At 38.5% G+C, this 17,051-nt stretch overlaps 2 protein-coding genes across 4 annotated transcripts; both read left to right on the top strand.

Moving 5' to 3' along the window:
- Nucleotides 1-152: 152 nt before the first annotated feature.
- On the top strand, nt 153-10,391 carry prc1b (protein regulator of cytokinesis 1b). 3 transcript variants are annotated; one of them, XM_044356485.1, is made up of 15 exons: nt 153-284; nt 898-1,030; nt 2,595-2,717; nt 2,964-3,197; nt 3,367-3,537; nt 3,727-3,876; nt 3,964-4,111; nt 4,202-4,338; nt 4,773-4,868; nt 4,977-5,123; nt 5,209-5,322; nt 5,437-5,550; nt 6,152-6,328; nt 6,463-6,497; nt 9,548-10,391. In XM_044356485.1, the coding sequence occupies exons 1-15, from the start codon at nt 274-276 to the stop codon at nt 9,594-9,596; spliced, it is 1,839 nt and encodes a 612-aa protein (XP_044212420.1). In that variant the 5' UTR covers nt 153-273; the 3' UTR covers nt 9,597-10,391. The 3 variants fall into 3 exon arrangements, with proteins under 3 accessions (XP_044212420.1, XP_044212437.1, XP_044212426.1); XM_044356502.1 differs by lacking the exon at nt 6,463-6,497 and having other exon boundaries at nt 6,152-6,251; XM_044356491.1 differs by lacking the exon at nt 6,463-6,497.
- A 1,434-nt stretch (nt 10,392-11,825) lies between these two features.
- On the top strand, nt 11,826-16,780 carry ptpmt1 (protein tyrosine phosphatase mitochondrial 1). Its single transcript, XM_044356473.1, has 4 exons — nt 11,826-12,163; nt 13,671-13,751; nt 14,390-14,581; nt 15,255-16,780. Exons 1-4 carry the CDS (start codon nt 11,993-11,995, stop codon nt 15,381-15,383), a joined length of 573 nt encoding a protein of 190 aa, XP_044212408.1. The 5' UTR covers nt 11,826-11,992; the 3' UTR covers nt 15,384-16,780.
- Nucleotides 16,781-17,051: the final 271 nt, after the last annotated feature.

The raw sequence follows: 17,051 nt of genomic DNA, 5'->3' as shown, positions 1-17,051 counted from the left end.
AACTGGTGCGTTTGTTTTAGTGAATAAGTGATTCGGTGATGGGCGGTTCCCTTTAAGCATTAACTACAGATACTCCTAACGGCCGGCGGCGGTGTAACGCAACACGCGCTCCTGCAAAACCAGCCAATCAGAGGGCAGAGCGGTGCTGTATGCGTATTTTGAACTGTGTACAAACGGCCGGTGCACTGAGAGCAGACAGGCGACCTGTCTCCCTGACAAGTTTTGGTTGTTTAAGGCTGTTCACTGGGAATCACAACAGAGTTTGGAACAACAATGAGAAAAAGGTAAGGTCACGTATTTTTTTGCGATAAAGTCAGAGTTTTCAGAGCGTAAAATATCGTTATTTAGCTGGTTTTAGCTAGATGAGATACGTTTTTAAGCACGCTAGCGAAACTGACGTCGGTTAGTTCCATCAGATGAGTTGCGGTTTGTCTCTGCGGTTTAAACGTCAGCAGCTATTTGGTTATTATCGAAAGTGGAAGAAGTATTCAGATCCTTTACTTAAATAAAAAGTACCAATACAGCAATGTAAAAATACCCCATTACAAGGAAAAGTCCTGTATGAAAAATCCTACTTAAATAAAAGTAACGTTGTTACATAACACTGGTTTCATCTTTAACAATGTGTTGTATTTTAAAAGCTTGTTATATTATCCATTGTGTCAAATCTTCATCTGAAAAGTATCTAAAGCTGTCAAATAAATGTAGTGGAGTAGAAAGTACAATATTTCCCTCTGAAATGTAGTGGAAGTATGAAGTAGCATCAAATGGAAATACTCATGTGAGGTACAAGTACCTTGAGTAAATGTAAAGTTACTTTCCACCACTGGGTACTGGAGTGAGTTTTAGTGATATATTGATAGTGAACTGACCGTGTCTGCCCTTCACTGTATGCAGTGAGGTGCTCGCAGCTGAGTCTGTGTCGTGCCTGAATAAAGCACTATGCCACCTGAAGGACATCTGGGAGGAGATTGGTATACCAGAGGACCAGAGACTACAGAGAACTAATGTTGTCAAGAACCACATTAAGGTAAGACACTGACCAGCATCATGTATGTATATATACTGTAAACCTGTAATAATATGCTGGTAAAATATGCAAGTGGCTGGTGGACAAAAAAGATCATTTTGACTCTGATGTTTCCAAACCTGCTGCTTTATCAGATCAGACTGGGTGCACTTGGCTTAGAACGGTGTCAACAGAGGTTTTAACCAGTTAGTCATGTGTTGTTGTTTTTTTAAGTCATGAGTTTGTGTGTTGTTTGGGTGCAGTACCAGTCAAATGTCTGGACACAGAGAATATGACTAGTAGTGCAAGTGAGAGAGAGAGTGAAAGATGGGGGTGGGGGTCTACAAGAACAGGACAATCATTATGGGCGAAACTAGGCCACTGGAAAGAATTCAAAGCCTTAATGATGTCATGAACACACTGCACAACACATCTTGAATGATCACATTGGTCAACACAGTAGAGTTTTAAGATTAGAACTGCAAGTATTTATATGCATGAGAGCCCCACTGATACTAGATTTTTTTTAGGCCGATACCAATGTTTATATTCAGAAGTTTTAAAAATCTGCTACTGTTATATCAGCTGATAATTTAAAAATATACTTGATTATACCTGATGATAATGAACGGTGGATGATTCATCAGTTTACTACGGGTGTACAAGTTTGTGGTTTCATTACTACAGCCACAGAAGGCTATTTCTGTTTGAACTGTTCCTGTTGCAAACACAAGCGGATGTTAGATGAGGAACACTTTCTGCCTGTTTCTAAGTTTTCGTGGTGACTGAAGGAAGAAGACTTCCTCACATTTAATATTGACAAAAATCTGTTTTCACTTGAAGATACTCTGTGGTTTTAAGTGTCTTATTGGGAAGCTTCCAGTATCCACTGACTGGAGAAAAACTGATAGAAAACAGATGTTTGATCATGTTATGCATCAGTTATCATTTCATCATTTTTCTACATTTGAGTTGAACTACTTTGCTCATCTGCTAGACAGAACTAGACTTTATCTGCACCAACAAGGACCAGTATTACTGTGTAATAGGGCTGCAAACTAATGTTTATTTTCATTATTAATTAATCTGTTAATTATTTTCTTGATTAATTGATTGGTTGTTTGGTCCATACAATACCAGAAAATGGTGAAAAGTGTCAATCACTGTCTCCCAAAGCCTAAGGATATGTCCTTGAATGTCTTGTTTTGTCCTGACCAGCAATACGTAACCCAAAGATATTCAGTTTACTGTCATAGTATAATAATCCAGAAAATATTCACATTTGAGACGCACATTTCTTTCTTAAAAAATGACTCAAAATGATTAAACAGTTATCAGAACAGTTGGCAGTTAATTTCCTGTCAATTTTTAGACTGTATCTTTATCTGTATCTACAGAAGAAGCAGCATTACTGTGTGATCAGTAAACTCCAGTTGTTGAAAGTAGATATATTCTGATATTGAAAGACTATTTGGGATTTTTGTCAATATGCATATCAGTCAAATGATCAGTTACTGGAGAGTCTTGTTTGTCTCTTCTTTGTCATCCAGTCTGAATAAGCTGATTTCATTTGTTTGTCCACCAGGGATTACTAGATATGATGATCAAAGAAGAAGAGTCTCTGAAGACGAGGCTTATAAGCAGCATTCAAACATGCAGGACAGACATGGAGAAACTCTGCCTGGAGCTTCAGCTACCTGTGTTTGAGGTAATAATAACTGCAACATTCTCAGCGTTGGACTGATTTTGTGTTGAAAAATAATTTAACTTTGGTCACATGTTTCTCTTGACTGGATCATTCAGTCTCCTATATTCCACAACGTATTGTTTTTTGATTGCGGATGCTAACATTAGATTCCTACATATCCTATTACTGCATTCTCAGTATGCACAGTTCAGTTTCACCACATGTTGTACAGTGAATTTGTCATCGCCGTCCTCTCTGTATATTCAGGAGGAGGTCGGGATCAGCATGCTCCAGCAGGAGAAGAACATCCGCACTCAGGTGGAGGTTCTGATAAAGGAGAAGACTCTGCGGATGCAGCAGCTGAAGTTTCTGCTGGAGCAGGACCAGGACCTGTGTGACATCCTGTGCTCTATGCCTTACGGTATCTCTCCAGACTCTGTCCCTTCAGTAGAGCAACTGGAGAGCTTCCGCCAACACATCTCCGACCAGAACGCAGAGAAGGTGCAAAATTGTTTGTGTACATACATACATACATTCTGTGTACCGTGTACATGCTGTCCTGTTCAGTTGCTTTTACTGTATGAATAGAAAAGCTACAAGTCACTGCCACGAAGCCTCATTTTGGCAATTTTAATGTTTTGATTTGGATGTGCTGCTCTCATGTGTTCAGGCGAAGCGATATGCTGAGTTTATGGACATCAAAAAGGAGATCATCTTGCACATGGAAGTGCTGGACCACATCCCTGAGACCAGTTTTGAGAAGGATGTTGTCTGTGAGGATGAGGACTCTTTCTGTCTTTCCAGAGACAATATTACATCACTCAAACTGCTGCTTTGTCAGGTAAGATTGTTTTATAACATCAGACTTGGTGAATCTTGAAGTGAAACTCTTTTTTTTGGGGGGGGGGTCCCACAAATTATAATCAGGCCTTGAATGTTGTCTGTGGTCTTAGTTGAAAACCCAGATATAATGTATAGTCACTGTCCAAGTTGTTAACTGATGCTACTTTCTGTCTTGTTGATGCTGCAGCTGGAGGAGCGCAAAGTAGAGAACGAGGCGATGTGTGAGGCCCATCGAGAGAAGATCCAGCAGCTGTGGGACAGACTGCAGGTGCCGCAAGAGGAGAGAGAGGCCTTCAACGAGCACATGGTCACATCCAGGAAGAGGAACCTGGAGGCGGTGAGAAGACTTAAGTGTCCTGTGTGCTGCTGATTGGACAATTTTAGGTTTGTATTCATGTATTCACTTCCTTTTTTTTTTTTTCAGTTAAAAGCAGAGGTCCAGCGTCTGGAGGAGCTCAAACTGCTAAACATTCGCAACGTCACAGACGCCATTCGCTCCGAGATCGCCGTGTTTTGGGAAAAATGCTTCTTCAGCACTGACCAGCGGCAGGCCTTTTCACCGTATTTTAGCGGTGAGTTCACTTGTTTGACATTTTAGCTGTTTTAATCACATTTATAGGAGTTTTTTTTTTTTTGCTTATACTATAAATTGACTATTTCAGAGGATTTTACTGAAGAGCTGTTGGGGATGCACGATGCTGAGATCCAGCGTTTGAAGCTGCATTACGAGGATCACAAAGAGCTTTTTGACGGGGTTAACCAATGGGAAGAAAGCTGGAGACTCTTCCTGGAGCTGGAGGTGAGTTCACTTGATCAGGAAAAATGAAACTAACAAGAGTAAAATTAACAGTTCATCTGAAGCTGTGCTGGTGCCACTAAACCAGAGCCAGTTGGATTTTACAGATACAGTTACTCAATTAAAGTCTTTTGAAATTGGAAATAGAACAAATAAGAAAATCAATTCAAGACAGATGACTAATTAATACAAGTTGCAGCAGTGTGAATACTAATAAACTCAGATTTCAACCCTATAAAATCCTCTCTAACAATAGAAAAAGTGAAAAATGTAAACACAAAAAAGTAATATTTAAAGTTGTTCCTTTGCCTGTGAGCTGTGTAAACAGACATGTTTCACTTTTTCACACAAAGATTTATGCGTTTTGTTAAATTTCTGTCAGAGTTTGAATAAAATGTTTTCAGAAACAATGAAGAATCTTTTTTTTTTATTCCCAGAAAAAAGCCACAGATCCGTCCAGATTCACTAACAGAGGAGGGAACCTTCTCAAAGAGGAGAAACAGAGGTCTGAGCTGCATAAAAGTCTGCCAAAGGTAAGACGTGAAGGTCACCGTTGATTTTCGAAATGGTTAAACATGTTGCGATTCCTAAGCATTTCACAGTAATTTGACATCACCTGTGTCTTTTTTTCTTTTTTTAAGCTTGAAAAGAAACTAAAAGCCCAGATCGAAGCGTGGGAAGGTGAGCAGGGTCGTGAGTTTTTCGTAAACAGTCAGAAGTTCCTGCAGTACGTGGAGGAACAGTGGGAGCTGCACCGGATAGAGAAAGAAAAGGAGAAACAAGAAAGGGTAAGCTAGTCGCTTTGTCGTATTACCGGCTTTGCTTGTAAGTTTGAGACACGTGTTGACGCTTCTCTGTACAAACTCTTAACAGCACCTCAAGAAGAGCAAACAGACTGAGGAGGATATGCTGTACGGAACAGCGGTACGAACCCCAACCAAACGCAGATTCCTCGGCACAACTACCCCAAATAAATCACGGAAGATGGTAAAATCATGTTGCTTGCAATGCATGCCTTGCATTTGTACTCATGATATAAGTTCTTGATTCAGCCGCCTGGCTCTGTCAGCACTAACTCTCCCTCCCTCTCTTTCCTGTCAGGGTAACACCACCTCCAGCATCTCTAGCGTCGCCTCTAACAGCACCATGCGCTCCGTCTACGGCGGAACTGTCTGTCGCTCACCTGTGCCCCGCCCACCTCTCTCAGCAAATAAGGTTGGTTTAATATTGAAAGAATAACAAGAAATATAACAGGCGACACAAAATATCCTGCACATGTAATATAAACACCCTGCAAATTTACTAGAAAACAGCATTTGACTAGTTGACTTGATCTCAGTCAGACAATGAAACAGCATTTTTTTATCGGACATGCTTTGTGGTAAAATATGACCTGCTTGCACAGAATTGTATCTTAAGAATAAACTGAAGTAATTCTTGGTTTTGTTTAGCTTTTAATGAGTTGTGTGTGTGTGTGTGTCTGCCTGCTGTGAAGCCCTTTGAATTTCCGCTGTGGGATACTGTGCTCTACAAATAAACTTGACTTGATTTAACTGGGCAAAAACTACATACAGGTGCTTTTAGACATAAATTTTTCTCCATAACCTCAATCTAACTGTTCAGCAGAAATGTCTACTGAATGTGAACTAATCAATGTGTAATTTCTACAGCTGTACTGATTGATTTTCCAATTAAAATGTGATTCAGCAGCACATTAAAACGATTGAGGGGAGGAGGGAATCCTACTTTCATTCAGTTTTTATGTAAAAGCATTAAAAGTCTGACCTGATAGTCTCTCCTGCTTTGCGTCCTCCAGGGTTCAACAGCACGGACGGGCGGAGGGAAACCTCCCCACCCAAGACTGCAGGGCTGTAACAAGGAGAACGAGGCCCAGTTGAAGGGGAGCCCTCTGAGTGGTGCGTTGCTGACCCCCACTGGTCCACAGCGTAACTTCAGCATAACCTCTGTTGCCAGCACATATTCAGAGTTTGTGGTAATTTACACTTTTGTCTCTAATTTCTTTGCTCTGCATGTTTTTCCTCATTTCGGTGCAATAACACATTTAAGTGTATATCGAAGGGGTTTCTGATGATGTACAAGTTCTAATGATGTACATTTATATTTTAGAGGGACTTGGTCAACACTGAATCAATTCAATCAAGGTGTGTTTGGAATCCTAAAACCTTCTGACTAATCCTCTTTCACTTAATTGCATGCCTCTAATGGAATAAATATCTTCAAACAGCAATTTAACACACTAGTTTAGCTCGAACCTGCAGGATTAACCCTCAGCTACTGACCATCCCATCAGTCTCTCCATCTAACACGCCGTCTACACCCGACAGAAGTCGTCCGTTTCTCGTGTGACTGTTTTCCAACAGTTGTGCTTCAGTTTGAATGGTTACAGCTGTCAACACCGGCTCACATTACAATGCAATCCAAAGTATCTTATTCAATTACTTAAATAACAAGGTTACGCAGGTAATCTGCACTGTACTAACCTGGTTACTGTAAAGCCGGATATACTTGCAGCAGATTAGTGACTAGATTTCTCCCCAAACCTCCACCTTGTTTTACAGCGACTGATTTTAACTGTAATGACAGAAGATGCTGCTTCTTGTTTCTTGTTTTGTTTTTTGAATATCTGCGTCAGGGACTGATGTTGCAGAGATGAATGGCAGACAGACAGAGGACGCATCTTAATCCCTGTGCAAAAGTTTGTCACTTTAACAAACAGATGCTCAGCAGTGAGAACCATCTTATTTAGACGTCTACAGGCTGCTTTGTGTTAGTTTCAATGTTTGCGTGACTTTGGATGGAATTACTTTAAATACAACGACGCATCGCTCCGTGTGATGATCTCCGCTTTATTCAGCCGCTCCGCTGTCACTTTCCCCATGTGAAGTATTATGTCATGCAAGTACATACTTGTAAAAAAAAAGCTGATTAGAAACCCAGTTTTGTGCATACATGACCAAGAAATTAGTGTTTTCCTGGAGAAATCAATCTGAGGAACCATGTTCTCAAATCCCCTACCTTGATTACAGTAACCAGGTTTCCTGTTTTACTCACTGAATTTTGGTGAAAAATTTACAAAACTGCTACAGGTGATGTACTTATCTATGAATAATGATGTCTGGATTTATTAGTTGTATGCTCTATTTTTCTAAATTTCATGGATAGTTCACCAAATAGAAGATACATGTCATGTGTAGACGCTACCAGCAGTTAAAGGTGGAGTGTGGCACTTTTGTCTCCCCCTTGTGGCAGTGAGAGTAATTACAAAACACTGTTGACACCACATGTGCTAACGTCACAGGCTCTGCTGTATTCTACTCTGTTGCTACTGTTGCAGCTGTAAAATGCTGGATAAATTATTTTGAGCTGATTAAAATAATTTATGATAAAATAATTTTGGAAAGTCCAGAGCAGAGGTTCTCAACCTTTTGTAACTTAAGGCCCACTTCAGATTGTATTCCCGAGGACCACCTTCGCAAATAAATGAAGAAAAAAAAAAAACATGACAAAAAACCTGGGCTGTAAATATGTGTTAGGCCACTGTCAGTTGTAATGACCAAAATAAATACTCTGAATACCCTCAGTGAGATACTTGGGCTTACTTCTGAGAAATAATGAGATCAAGTCGTGGTGGGATTGGTGAGACTGGTGAGAGGCTAACGTGCGTCGTAGCATTCCAAGTTGCTTTCACTTTGTTCCTTGCCTTTGATTTTGTGAGAGTCACAATGGGAAAACCCCTGACTCCCTTAAACAGCTGGTGGTGAAAGGCAACAGGCCCACTGGTTGAGAACGGCTGGTCTAGAGGAGCCGCACGATTAAATTATTTTATCTCCATTCAAGTTAGCAGAGAGCTAACTGGAAGTTAGCCACCCAGCCGGCGGAAGTTTCTACTGTGTATGCTCTGCCCATAGAACATACTGGTGTACTGTATAATACAGAGAGATTTACCTGGCGGTGATTGGCTTAATCAGCATTTTGTGAACTTGTTTGGGAAGAGCTTGAATGTAACGAACGTTCATTTATATGTTAAAGTTCCACACTGCAGGTTTAACATGGAGCTTGATAGCAGACGACATGTTTAGTGTCAGTCCGTCAAACTCTGAGACGAAGAATTGTTCTTTTTTGAGTTTCCATTTGCCACAACTGACTCTTTCAGTCAGATAGTTGCAGTCTGGGAACCTGATCACATAACATTAAGCCAACTGCAAGAAATTTGGGTGTTTTTTTGTTGTTTTTTTTATTCTGGTCTTTGTTTTGATGACCAAGATAAGAAGGTTGTTTCTTTCATCTTAATTGCAAAAATTAAATCCTTCTTATCTTTTGAGGACTTACACAGAGTTTTCCCGCCTTTATTTTTTTCTCGTTATTGTAATGCCCTTCACACTGGTTCAAGAAAACAAGATCATATAACTCATATTTTAGCCTCCCTGCATTGACTCCCTATTCATTTTTACATTGATTGTCCATCTGTGTGATCGGCTACTCTCTAACTCCCACTAACAACCTTCAGTGTGTCATTCCTAAAGGGCAGCTTCACAATTTTTCCTGTGTGTTTTAAAACAACAGTCAGCTGTCCATATGAACAGTAATCATTCCTCCTGTTCATACCGGCTATTAAAAGATCCCCTTCAAATGTGCTCGCAAGTGTGTCCACAACAGTAATTTTGTGCTAAAATGCATTTAAAAGTTGATGTGAAGCTTATATGAGTCTTCAGCAGTCTGAGTTAGTCATATCAAGTGGATATCTGACACATTTACAGTCTTTTTAGCATCAAATTCCCTCTTTGTGTTTCCTCAGACAGTGTTTCCCTGTTGTAGTAACAAAAAGAGGAACTTTGACACTAAAAAGACTGTAACGTTGAAAGATATCTACTTGATTTGACTCATATTAGCTTCAGATAAACTTTTACATACATTTTTGCACATTTTTCCATCACTTCCATTGTAAGTGCATTATGAAGGGATCTTCTAATGGTCAGTGTGAACAGGAGGAATGATTACAGCAAGAAAAACATGTTTCAATGTTCATTTGGGTTCCTGACTGTTGTTTTAAGATGCACTTGAAGAATTGTGAACTCGTCCTTTAATGGTTACAAAAGTGTAAGTGATGATGTTTTGCTTCAATCTCTTCCTCATATTGTCACGTCACGTCTGAGAAATCAACCTTACGCCTATTTTTTTCCTTCTTCCACAGCGAGACCTGTCCAAGGCCTCTGACGCCAAGATCGAGCACGACATCCTGAACTCCACCACCACCAACATTTGACCTCTCCGCTCTGATGTTGACTGTGTCAGCTATGATATCGCTGTTCTGATCTCCCCCCAGAACGCATCACTACCCTTCACTGCTATCTGCTTTTATATGGAAATGAAGGTAATAATATATTAAGTGTCGATTCGGTGATAAACTCTTAGCAGCTTCCTGTCAAACAAGGACGTCTTGTCGATCTGTCGCCAGTTGCTGAACATGTTGTCTTCAGCGTGTTACTGAACATTTTCCCGGTCTATCACTGTCTGTAAAAGGAAAAATATGATTGTATCATAAGTTAAACTAACACTATTTTGCCTCTCTGATTTTGCCAGTTATTAAGATGTAATAAATGTTTTTTTTGCATCCTGTACTGCACATGTTTTTATAAAAAAAAAAGAGACAAAAGAAAGGTTAACTTTCTGAAGTTATGCAATCTGGGGTTACAGACCAAATGTATTATAAATATTTGCACTTTCTGGAAAATATATTACAGTGCATTGTGTAGTTTTACTCACGCTTACACTGTTCCATCCAAATCTTTCACCTATATTTGTTTTTATACATGTATGTATGTAATGTATATATTTCTGAATCTGCTATTCTCTTTATAGCGTCTCTGACAAAGCTAATAGATGTTTAAACAGGCCGTTAAGACTGTTATTAACATATCATATATTGGTGCTGTGTAATAGTTTAATACAGTTATAAATCATATGGATTCAATACACTATCATGGCTGATTTGGAAAAGCTTGTCAAAATAAAATAAATTCATTTTCACTTGAAAAGCACAGACTGGTTTTATTTCTGAGGATGGGGGACAAATACTCACAGGTTTCTTTTTTTTTTATTTTTTTTTTTATACCAGACCAAAGCTTGTGTTTTCACATGTAAATTATGGTTTGTAATTATCATTTTACCACAAATAATAAGATAATGCAGTGTAACATAAACTTTTGCGCAGTTTGTTGATATAAAGTTTATTAAAAAAAACTTAACCAGGGCTTCAACTAATTTTTTTTTTCATTATGGATTATTTTCTCAATTAATCAATTAGTTGTTTAGTCTGTAAAATATCAGAAAATGTTGATCACTGTTTCCTAAAGTAACAGATGTTCAGTTTACTGTCACGGAGAACTAAAGAAACCAGAAAATTCAAAATGATTAATCAATTATCAAAATAATTGGCAGTTAATGTAATAGTTGGTAGCTAATCAATTGATTGCAGCTCTACTTTTACCTTCAAACTCTTTTATCAGGACAGATAACTGAAAATGAAACTTTGACACTAACTGTAGTAACAAATAGCTCGAATTTGATTTAAGGATTAGTTTAAGATCAGCTAATGTTAATCAATATCTATCTGGCAAATTGTTAACTCTGCTTGTTTAATTTAATCAGTGTTGATTAAACATCAGTTGACATTAGCTGTTGTTATCTGACTTTGTCTCAGCAGGGTCTTTGAATTTGTTGTGATATATCATCCAGATGTCATTCAGTGTAATCCTGGCTTTCATTAGTCTTTGTTTCCAGTGTATTTTTGAATATCTGTCTTTTCTTTCACTGGTCTTTCTGAACCACTAAAACTTGTTAATGTGGTTTTCTGCTCATATATCAATGTTAATATTTGTAGAATATGATCACCTCATCATTTAATAAAGATATTTTGTTAGTATTCAACAACAATTTACCACAAAAAACACTGTAATCTGTCTAAAATGCAAGTGGTGCTAAAGTAAAGGGAATATTTTGACATATTCTGTGAATTATTAATCAAAGATAAAGTAGATAGAAAGTGCAGCGGTTGTAAGTAACTGTAGTTTTGAGGTACTTGTACTTAAGAGTATTTCCATAGTAGTATAGTATAAAGTAGCATCAAATGCAAATATTCAAGTAAAGTACAAGTATTTGAGTAAATGTACTTAGTTACTTCCCACCATTAAACTTTATGTAGTTTTAAGATGGATTTAAGATTTCATGAAGGTCGCGGAATTTATTGGAAGCATGGGTTCACGCCGGAAGTTTATAGCTAGAGGAACAGGCTGCCGGAGGGCAATTTTTTTTCTTAGGATAGCGACGGAATGACCCGTCCTCCTCTGCCACACTACCTCTGATTGGCTAGTACTCGTTTCCTCCGTTGGTTAGATTGGTCAGATTTAAGCATGTTGGGGGTTAGAGCCAATCAGAGGTAGAGAAGGGGCGGGACTTCGCGCAACTTGACTTCGCCACCCTAGGAAAAAATATCCCTGCTGGGGGAGGGACACATGCTAACCGGTTAACATGAGCTTCAGGTCGGACTGCCGTGACATCTGTGCTTCTGACACTGAGCACAACGACAACTGTGTGTGGTAATGAAACTCTGAGCGAGTTTGAAAGCTGAGTTTTGTATATGTTTTGGTTCAAGAACTCAGCCATGTCCGGAGCGTTAGCACGGCTGCTCTTCTACCCGACTTTAGCCTACAATGTTGTCATGGAGAAGGTGTCGTCGAGGCGGTGGTTCGACCGAGTGGACCGGACCGTGATCCTCGGAGCGCTGCCGTTCAGATCCATGACAAAACAGGTCAGACCTCCAAACACCAGCCTCTCTGTCTCTGTCTCATATCTAAGCCTACAGCTAACACTTGCTAGTTGGTTACAAACTTTAAACCCGTTAGAGTGGTGGAAAGTAACTAAGTACATTTACTAAAGTAACGTTACTGCACTGTTGTACAATTTTAAGGTACTTGTACTTTATTTGAGTATTTCCATGTGATGCTACTTTATACTTCAACTCCACTACATTTCAGAAGGAAATATTGTACTTTCTACTCCACTACATTTATTTGACAGCTTTTGTTACTTTTCAGATGAAGATTTGACACAATGGATAATATAACAAGCTTTTAAAATACAAAAAGCAAAAAGCAGTGTGTAGTCGGGGTCACATTTCACATGTCTATGAGTTGTTAACAGCTCCACCAAATAGTGATTTTCCCCTCTAAACTTCTCACATGCTTTCATTTCAGTAAATGTTCAAATGATCCAATATTTCAGCAAAAATCAAAGATTAGAGAAAAAGCCCAAAAACTGAAAACAGATTTGTGTATCAGAACTTTGTTTTTTCTTCTTTCCTCTCCCATTAATCATCATCACGACCCCTCAGATTTATCTGATGACCCTTTGGAGGGGCCCCACCCCTAGGTTGGGAACCACTGGACTAAACTAGCTAACTGTATATAAAGTAGTGTAAACTAGCTCCACCTCCAGCAGCTACAACAGTAACATGCTGCTCTAACACTGATGCTTCACTATTAATAATCTAATGATGTCATATATAATAATATATCAGTCAGAGGAACCAAACCACTACTTTTACTGCAATACTTTAACTACATCAAGCTCATAATACTTATGTACTTTTATTGTAGTAGGATTTTTCATGCAGGACTTTTACTTGTAATGGAGTATTTTTACATTGTTGTATTGGTACTTCTACTTCTATCACTGATCAGCTGTTACACTAACATGCACTGAGGGTTGATGAAGACAATGTTGGCTTTAACTTTAATTTATTGCTGCTCCCTTTGTATTTGCTATCAAGTTAATCCCATTTTTATTAGATTTGCCGTCAGAAACAAAACTATCAGGGAAACAATTATTGTGGAAGAAAAAATGGGTTTAAAGTAATAAATACTTACTAATAAATAAATAAGTAATAGTGATGCTAAATCAACATTATGACATATTAAGTCATCATTTTGAGATAGTGGTTAAGTAAAAGTGATGAGATAAAAAAAAAAAATTCTGAGTATTTAACATACATATCTCTAAATTAAGGCAATAAAATTTAAAGAAATGTAGGTGTTGGTACAGTAGCTGCTCAGGCTGCATGTTATTCTGCTTCTAGTTTATAATATAAGTTGCTTGTTGTAAAATGGTAAAAACTTGGGAAATGTTGTGAATTCTTAATATTTCAGGTTTGGTATTGAAAAATCCAAAATGAAAAAAAAGTCTCTATATTGTGTGTGTTCTCAAAGGTCATGTGACCGTCTGAACACGGTTGTTGTTGGATTTTTTTTGTGTTACAGCTGGTAGAAACAGAAAATGTGCGAGGGGTCGTCACCATGAACGAGAAGTATGAGACCAAATATTTCTGCAACTCAGCCGAGGTGAGTAAACGCCACGACTTCTTCTCTAAGTTTAAGATATTTAGTTTGTGTAAACAGAAAATAATAAAGTGACCCAGCAACACTGCAGCAAAAGATTCAATTATTTTTTATATGGCGAACTAGAAGCTAAATTAAAAATGTTTTCTTCTAAAATATGAAAGTTTTGATGAATTAAAAGACAAGAAATCAACCAGTTTTGAAATTTTCACAGTTTCTACATTTTATGAGCTTAAATCTCCTCTAGAGTTTGTTTTTATTTTCTGTCCCGATGATGTAAATCAGTTAAAATGCTGTTAATTAGTTTAAAACTGAAATGATTAGCTGATTAATCGATTAGTTGATTGACAGGCAGCTGTTTCAGTGGCTTCTTAATTGATTAAGTCATTTTCAAGCAAAAATTCCAAACATTTCCTGCTTCCTGCTTCTTAACTGTGCTGCTTTTCTGTCATATGACAACGAGGCGAGTTTATTTATATAGAACATTTCAACAACAATAAGTGATTAAAACATAAAAGGCATCAAGACAAAATGTGAAAGACACACAATAATAGATCTGCAAACCACAGGCTTCTTCTTAAAGTAAGAAAAGCTGAAGGTGTGTTCATGCTAAACGGTTAATGGGATGCGTTTGGCTGCAGGAGTGGCGGGCTGTCGGCGTGGAGCAGCTGAGGCTGAGCACCATCGACCTCACCGGCGTTCCCAGCCTGGAGAACCTGCACCGAGGCGTCGAGTTCGCCCTGCAGCACAGAGAGCGAGGGACCAGCGTGTACGTCCACTGTAAGGCCGGACGCTCCCGCAGCGCCACGCTGGTCGCCGCGTACCTCATACGGGTCAGTACATAAACGCTGTCATATCATTACTCTGCTGTTTGCACTCAAACCTACACGTCATTATAAGTGACAGAAAACAGAAACCTTATCAGTGTAATGCAACGCAACATCCCTTGTTCAAGTATTTATTCTTTATCTTAGTCTTGATAAAGAAGCTGATTAAATTCCTCCAGGAAAAGTCAGCAAATTATTGGTTTGCTGATTCTTCACATATTTTGCCAATCCTCGTTTGATAATACAATACTGAGTTCTGTACTTTGTGGGTTTGTTGTGTGAGACATTTAAGTGATTAGCAAGTTATAAATTAATCAATTAGTGATTAGAAACAACAGCTATGGTGCTGACTGTTGACTTAAATCTCAGGGTGTTCACGTCCAGATTTAGGTGAACGGTGAAGGATTTGTTGCTTTGCCTTTGTCCTGCTGTACTGTTAAAAACTGGTGGGAACTTTATAATCTATAATATATAATATATCTATAAAAAGGGCTAAAAGTCAAACACTGATCACCCAGTGCTGATGTTAACACACTTAAATTTACACTGTAAGTCTCGATTCTGACTTCTGCAACACAATAATCTACAAAACCTGCTAAACTTGCCGTCTGTTCAGTCGGTCAGTCTGTCGGTGAGCAGCAGGTATGTCAACATTGACGTCGTGTTTCTCTGCTGACAGTTACACAGTTGGACTCCAGAGGAAGCCTGTGAGAAGCTGGCGTCTGTCCGGCCGCACATCCTGGTTCGCTCGGCTCAGCTGGAGATGCTGAGGAAGTATCACCAGCAGGTGTGCGGACAGTCTGGCTAAGAGAGCGCGGAGCGGCGGGTCGGACCTCATCCTGTTCCTGCAGCAGCTGGAAGACTGGACTCAGAGCTTTATTTGAAGTCACGCTGACATGAAACAAAGCTGTTTTCTTTTCAGAAAAATCCTCCATATCATACTGTACACCCACCGAAGAGTAAATGCTGAACTAATTGTTCTTTTAAAATCAGATTCTCTTGAGTTTTACTGGGAAATGGAAGGTTTTTAGTTGTTAATTCACAACGGATCAGTGAGCAGAAATGTATATTTTTACATTATCATGAAGGTTTTGTGACCCTCATCATTTTTTCCTTTAATTTCCTGATTGTGGCTAAAACAAAAAAAAATATCTGGAATTATTGAAGCTCAGAATTATATTAAAAGAAATGTAACTTTTAAAATATCTAAACAATCCCTTCTTGCATAACTTCCATATTCCAACATTGCAGTCATGTTTTCTTGTGGTTTAATCATAAAAAAACACTCCAAGCATTTGACTTGCCTTTGGATTGCAGTGTCACAATACGATGAGGACGTTTTACAGCAAAATTCAGCATCGAAGCGTTTACTGTGCTCAGTGGAAAACTTTCCTATCGTGCCTCACAGCATAAAAACATATTGACAGTTAATTGTTGATGAATGCAGGCTGATAGTGTTTGCAAATGCTGTGATGTTACTGTCAAATACGAGTATGTATGTAAATGTGTGCATACAGTTAGTAATGTGATGTGATTGCATGAAAACACAAGTTACTTTCTGACTTAACGCTGTTCTGTCTCACAAGATATTTGATGTAAAACAAGCTTTTCAGCCACAGTGAAGTTCTCATATTTCAAAACTGTTGTTAGCTTTAGCCATTGAGGGGAAACTTGATACTGTTCCTCCATATTTCAGATTGCAATGTTGACGTTTGTGCTCTACTGTATTGATCTGACGGCTGTAGCTGCTTTGCAGAGTGATGGAAAGTCACATTCATGAGATAAAATCATAATGTTCATTTATCATTTTTATTCATTTTTGCACCAGGGATAATTTGTATTATTATTATTAAAGTGATCATTTTGTTCATCTTCAAAGTGTCAACCTTTATTGAAATTAAATATATTTGCATATTTATAGATTCTGTTTTTTTTAATGAGGAAGAAGGAGGAGATGAGTTTTTTTTTGAGGGGGGGCGCAAAAAACAGTACAACTTATTCCCATTAAAAACTCAATAACTCAATAATACAATACACAGGTAACAGAATACCATGACATACTTATCACTGAGACACCTCAACCATTGTACCTGGACATTAGTACTGGCCAACACTGGGACCAGTTCAAAGGTTACATTGAATCTGCAGTTGACAGATGTTTCCATGTATTCAATAAAAGGCTGCCAGATCTTTAAGAAAACATCATATCTGTTTTTCAGGAATTTTCTCTAAGGATATACAGTTAGTCATTTCTGATATCCATTTTTGCTACAGAGAGGAGGGAATCTGACTTCCAAGTTAGTGCAATACATGTTCTGAAAACAGCGAGAGCTTTATCAATGAATTATCTGGAACTCTGACTTAAGTTTCACGTTTATTACGTCTCCTAGGAGACGCAGTTCTGGGTCTAATGGGACTGGTCTGTCCGTAACTTTAGTCACATAAGTCACACCAGAATGTTGTGACTTTGGCACAT

This window comes from Thunnus albacares, chromosome 1, assembly GCF_914725855.1.
Source record: "Thunnus albacares chromosome 1, fThuAlb1.1, whole genome shotgun sequence".
Taxonomy (NCBI): Eukaryota; Metazoa; Chordata; class Actinopteri; order Scombriformes; family Scombridae; genus Thunnus; species Thunnus albacares.
Note: the sequence above shows the minus strand (reverse complement) of the source record. Positions and strands in the feature narration are given on the sequence as shown.

What these genes read in the sequence shown, in the direction of transcription:
- ptpmt1 (XM_044356473.1), top strand. Translation starts at nt 11,993, where the DNA reads ATGTTTTGGTTCAAGAACTCAGCCATGTCCGGAGCGTTAGCACGGCTG. An exon ending in TCAGATCCATGACAAAACAG is followed by an intron (nt 12,164 to 13,670) that starts GTCAGACCTCCA and finishes TTTGTGTTACAG; the next exon opens with CTGGTAGAAACAGAAAATGT. An exon ending in ATTTCTGCAACTCAGCCGAG is followed by an intron (nt 13,752 to 14,389) that starts GTGAGTAAACGC and finishes GTTTGGCTGCAG; the next exon opens with GAGTGGCGGGCTGTCGGCGT.
- prc1b (XM_044356485.1), top strand. An exon ending in AAAAGGAGAAACAAGAAAGG is followed by an intron (nt 5,124 to 5,208) that starts GTAAGCTAGTCG and finishes AACTCTTAACAG; the next exon opens with CACCTCAAGAAGAGCAAACA. An exon ending in ACTGAATCAATTCAATCAAG is followed by an intron (nt 6,498 to 9,547) that starts GTGTGTTTGGAA and finishes CTTCTTCCACAG; the next exon opens with CGAGACCTGTCCAAGGCCTC.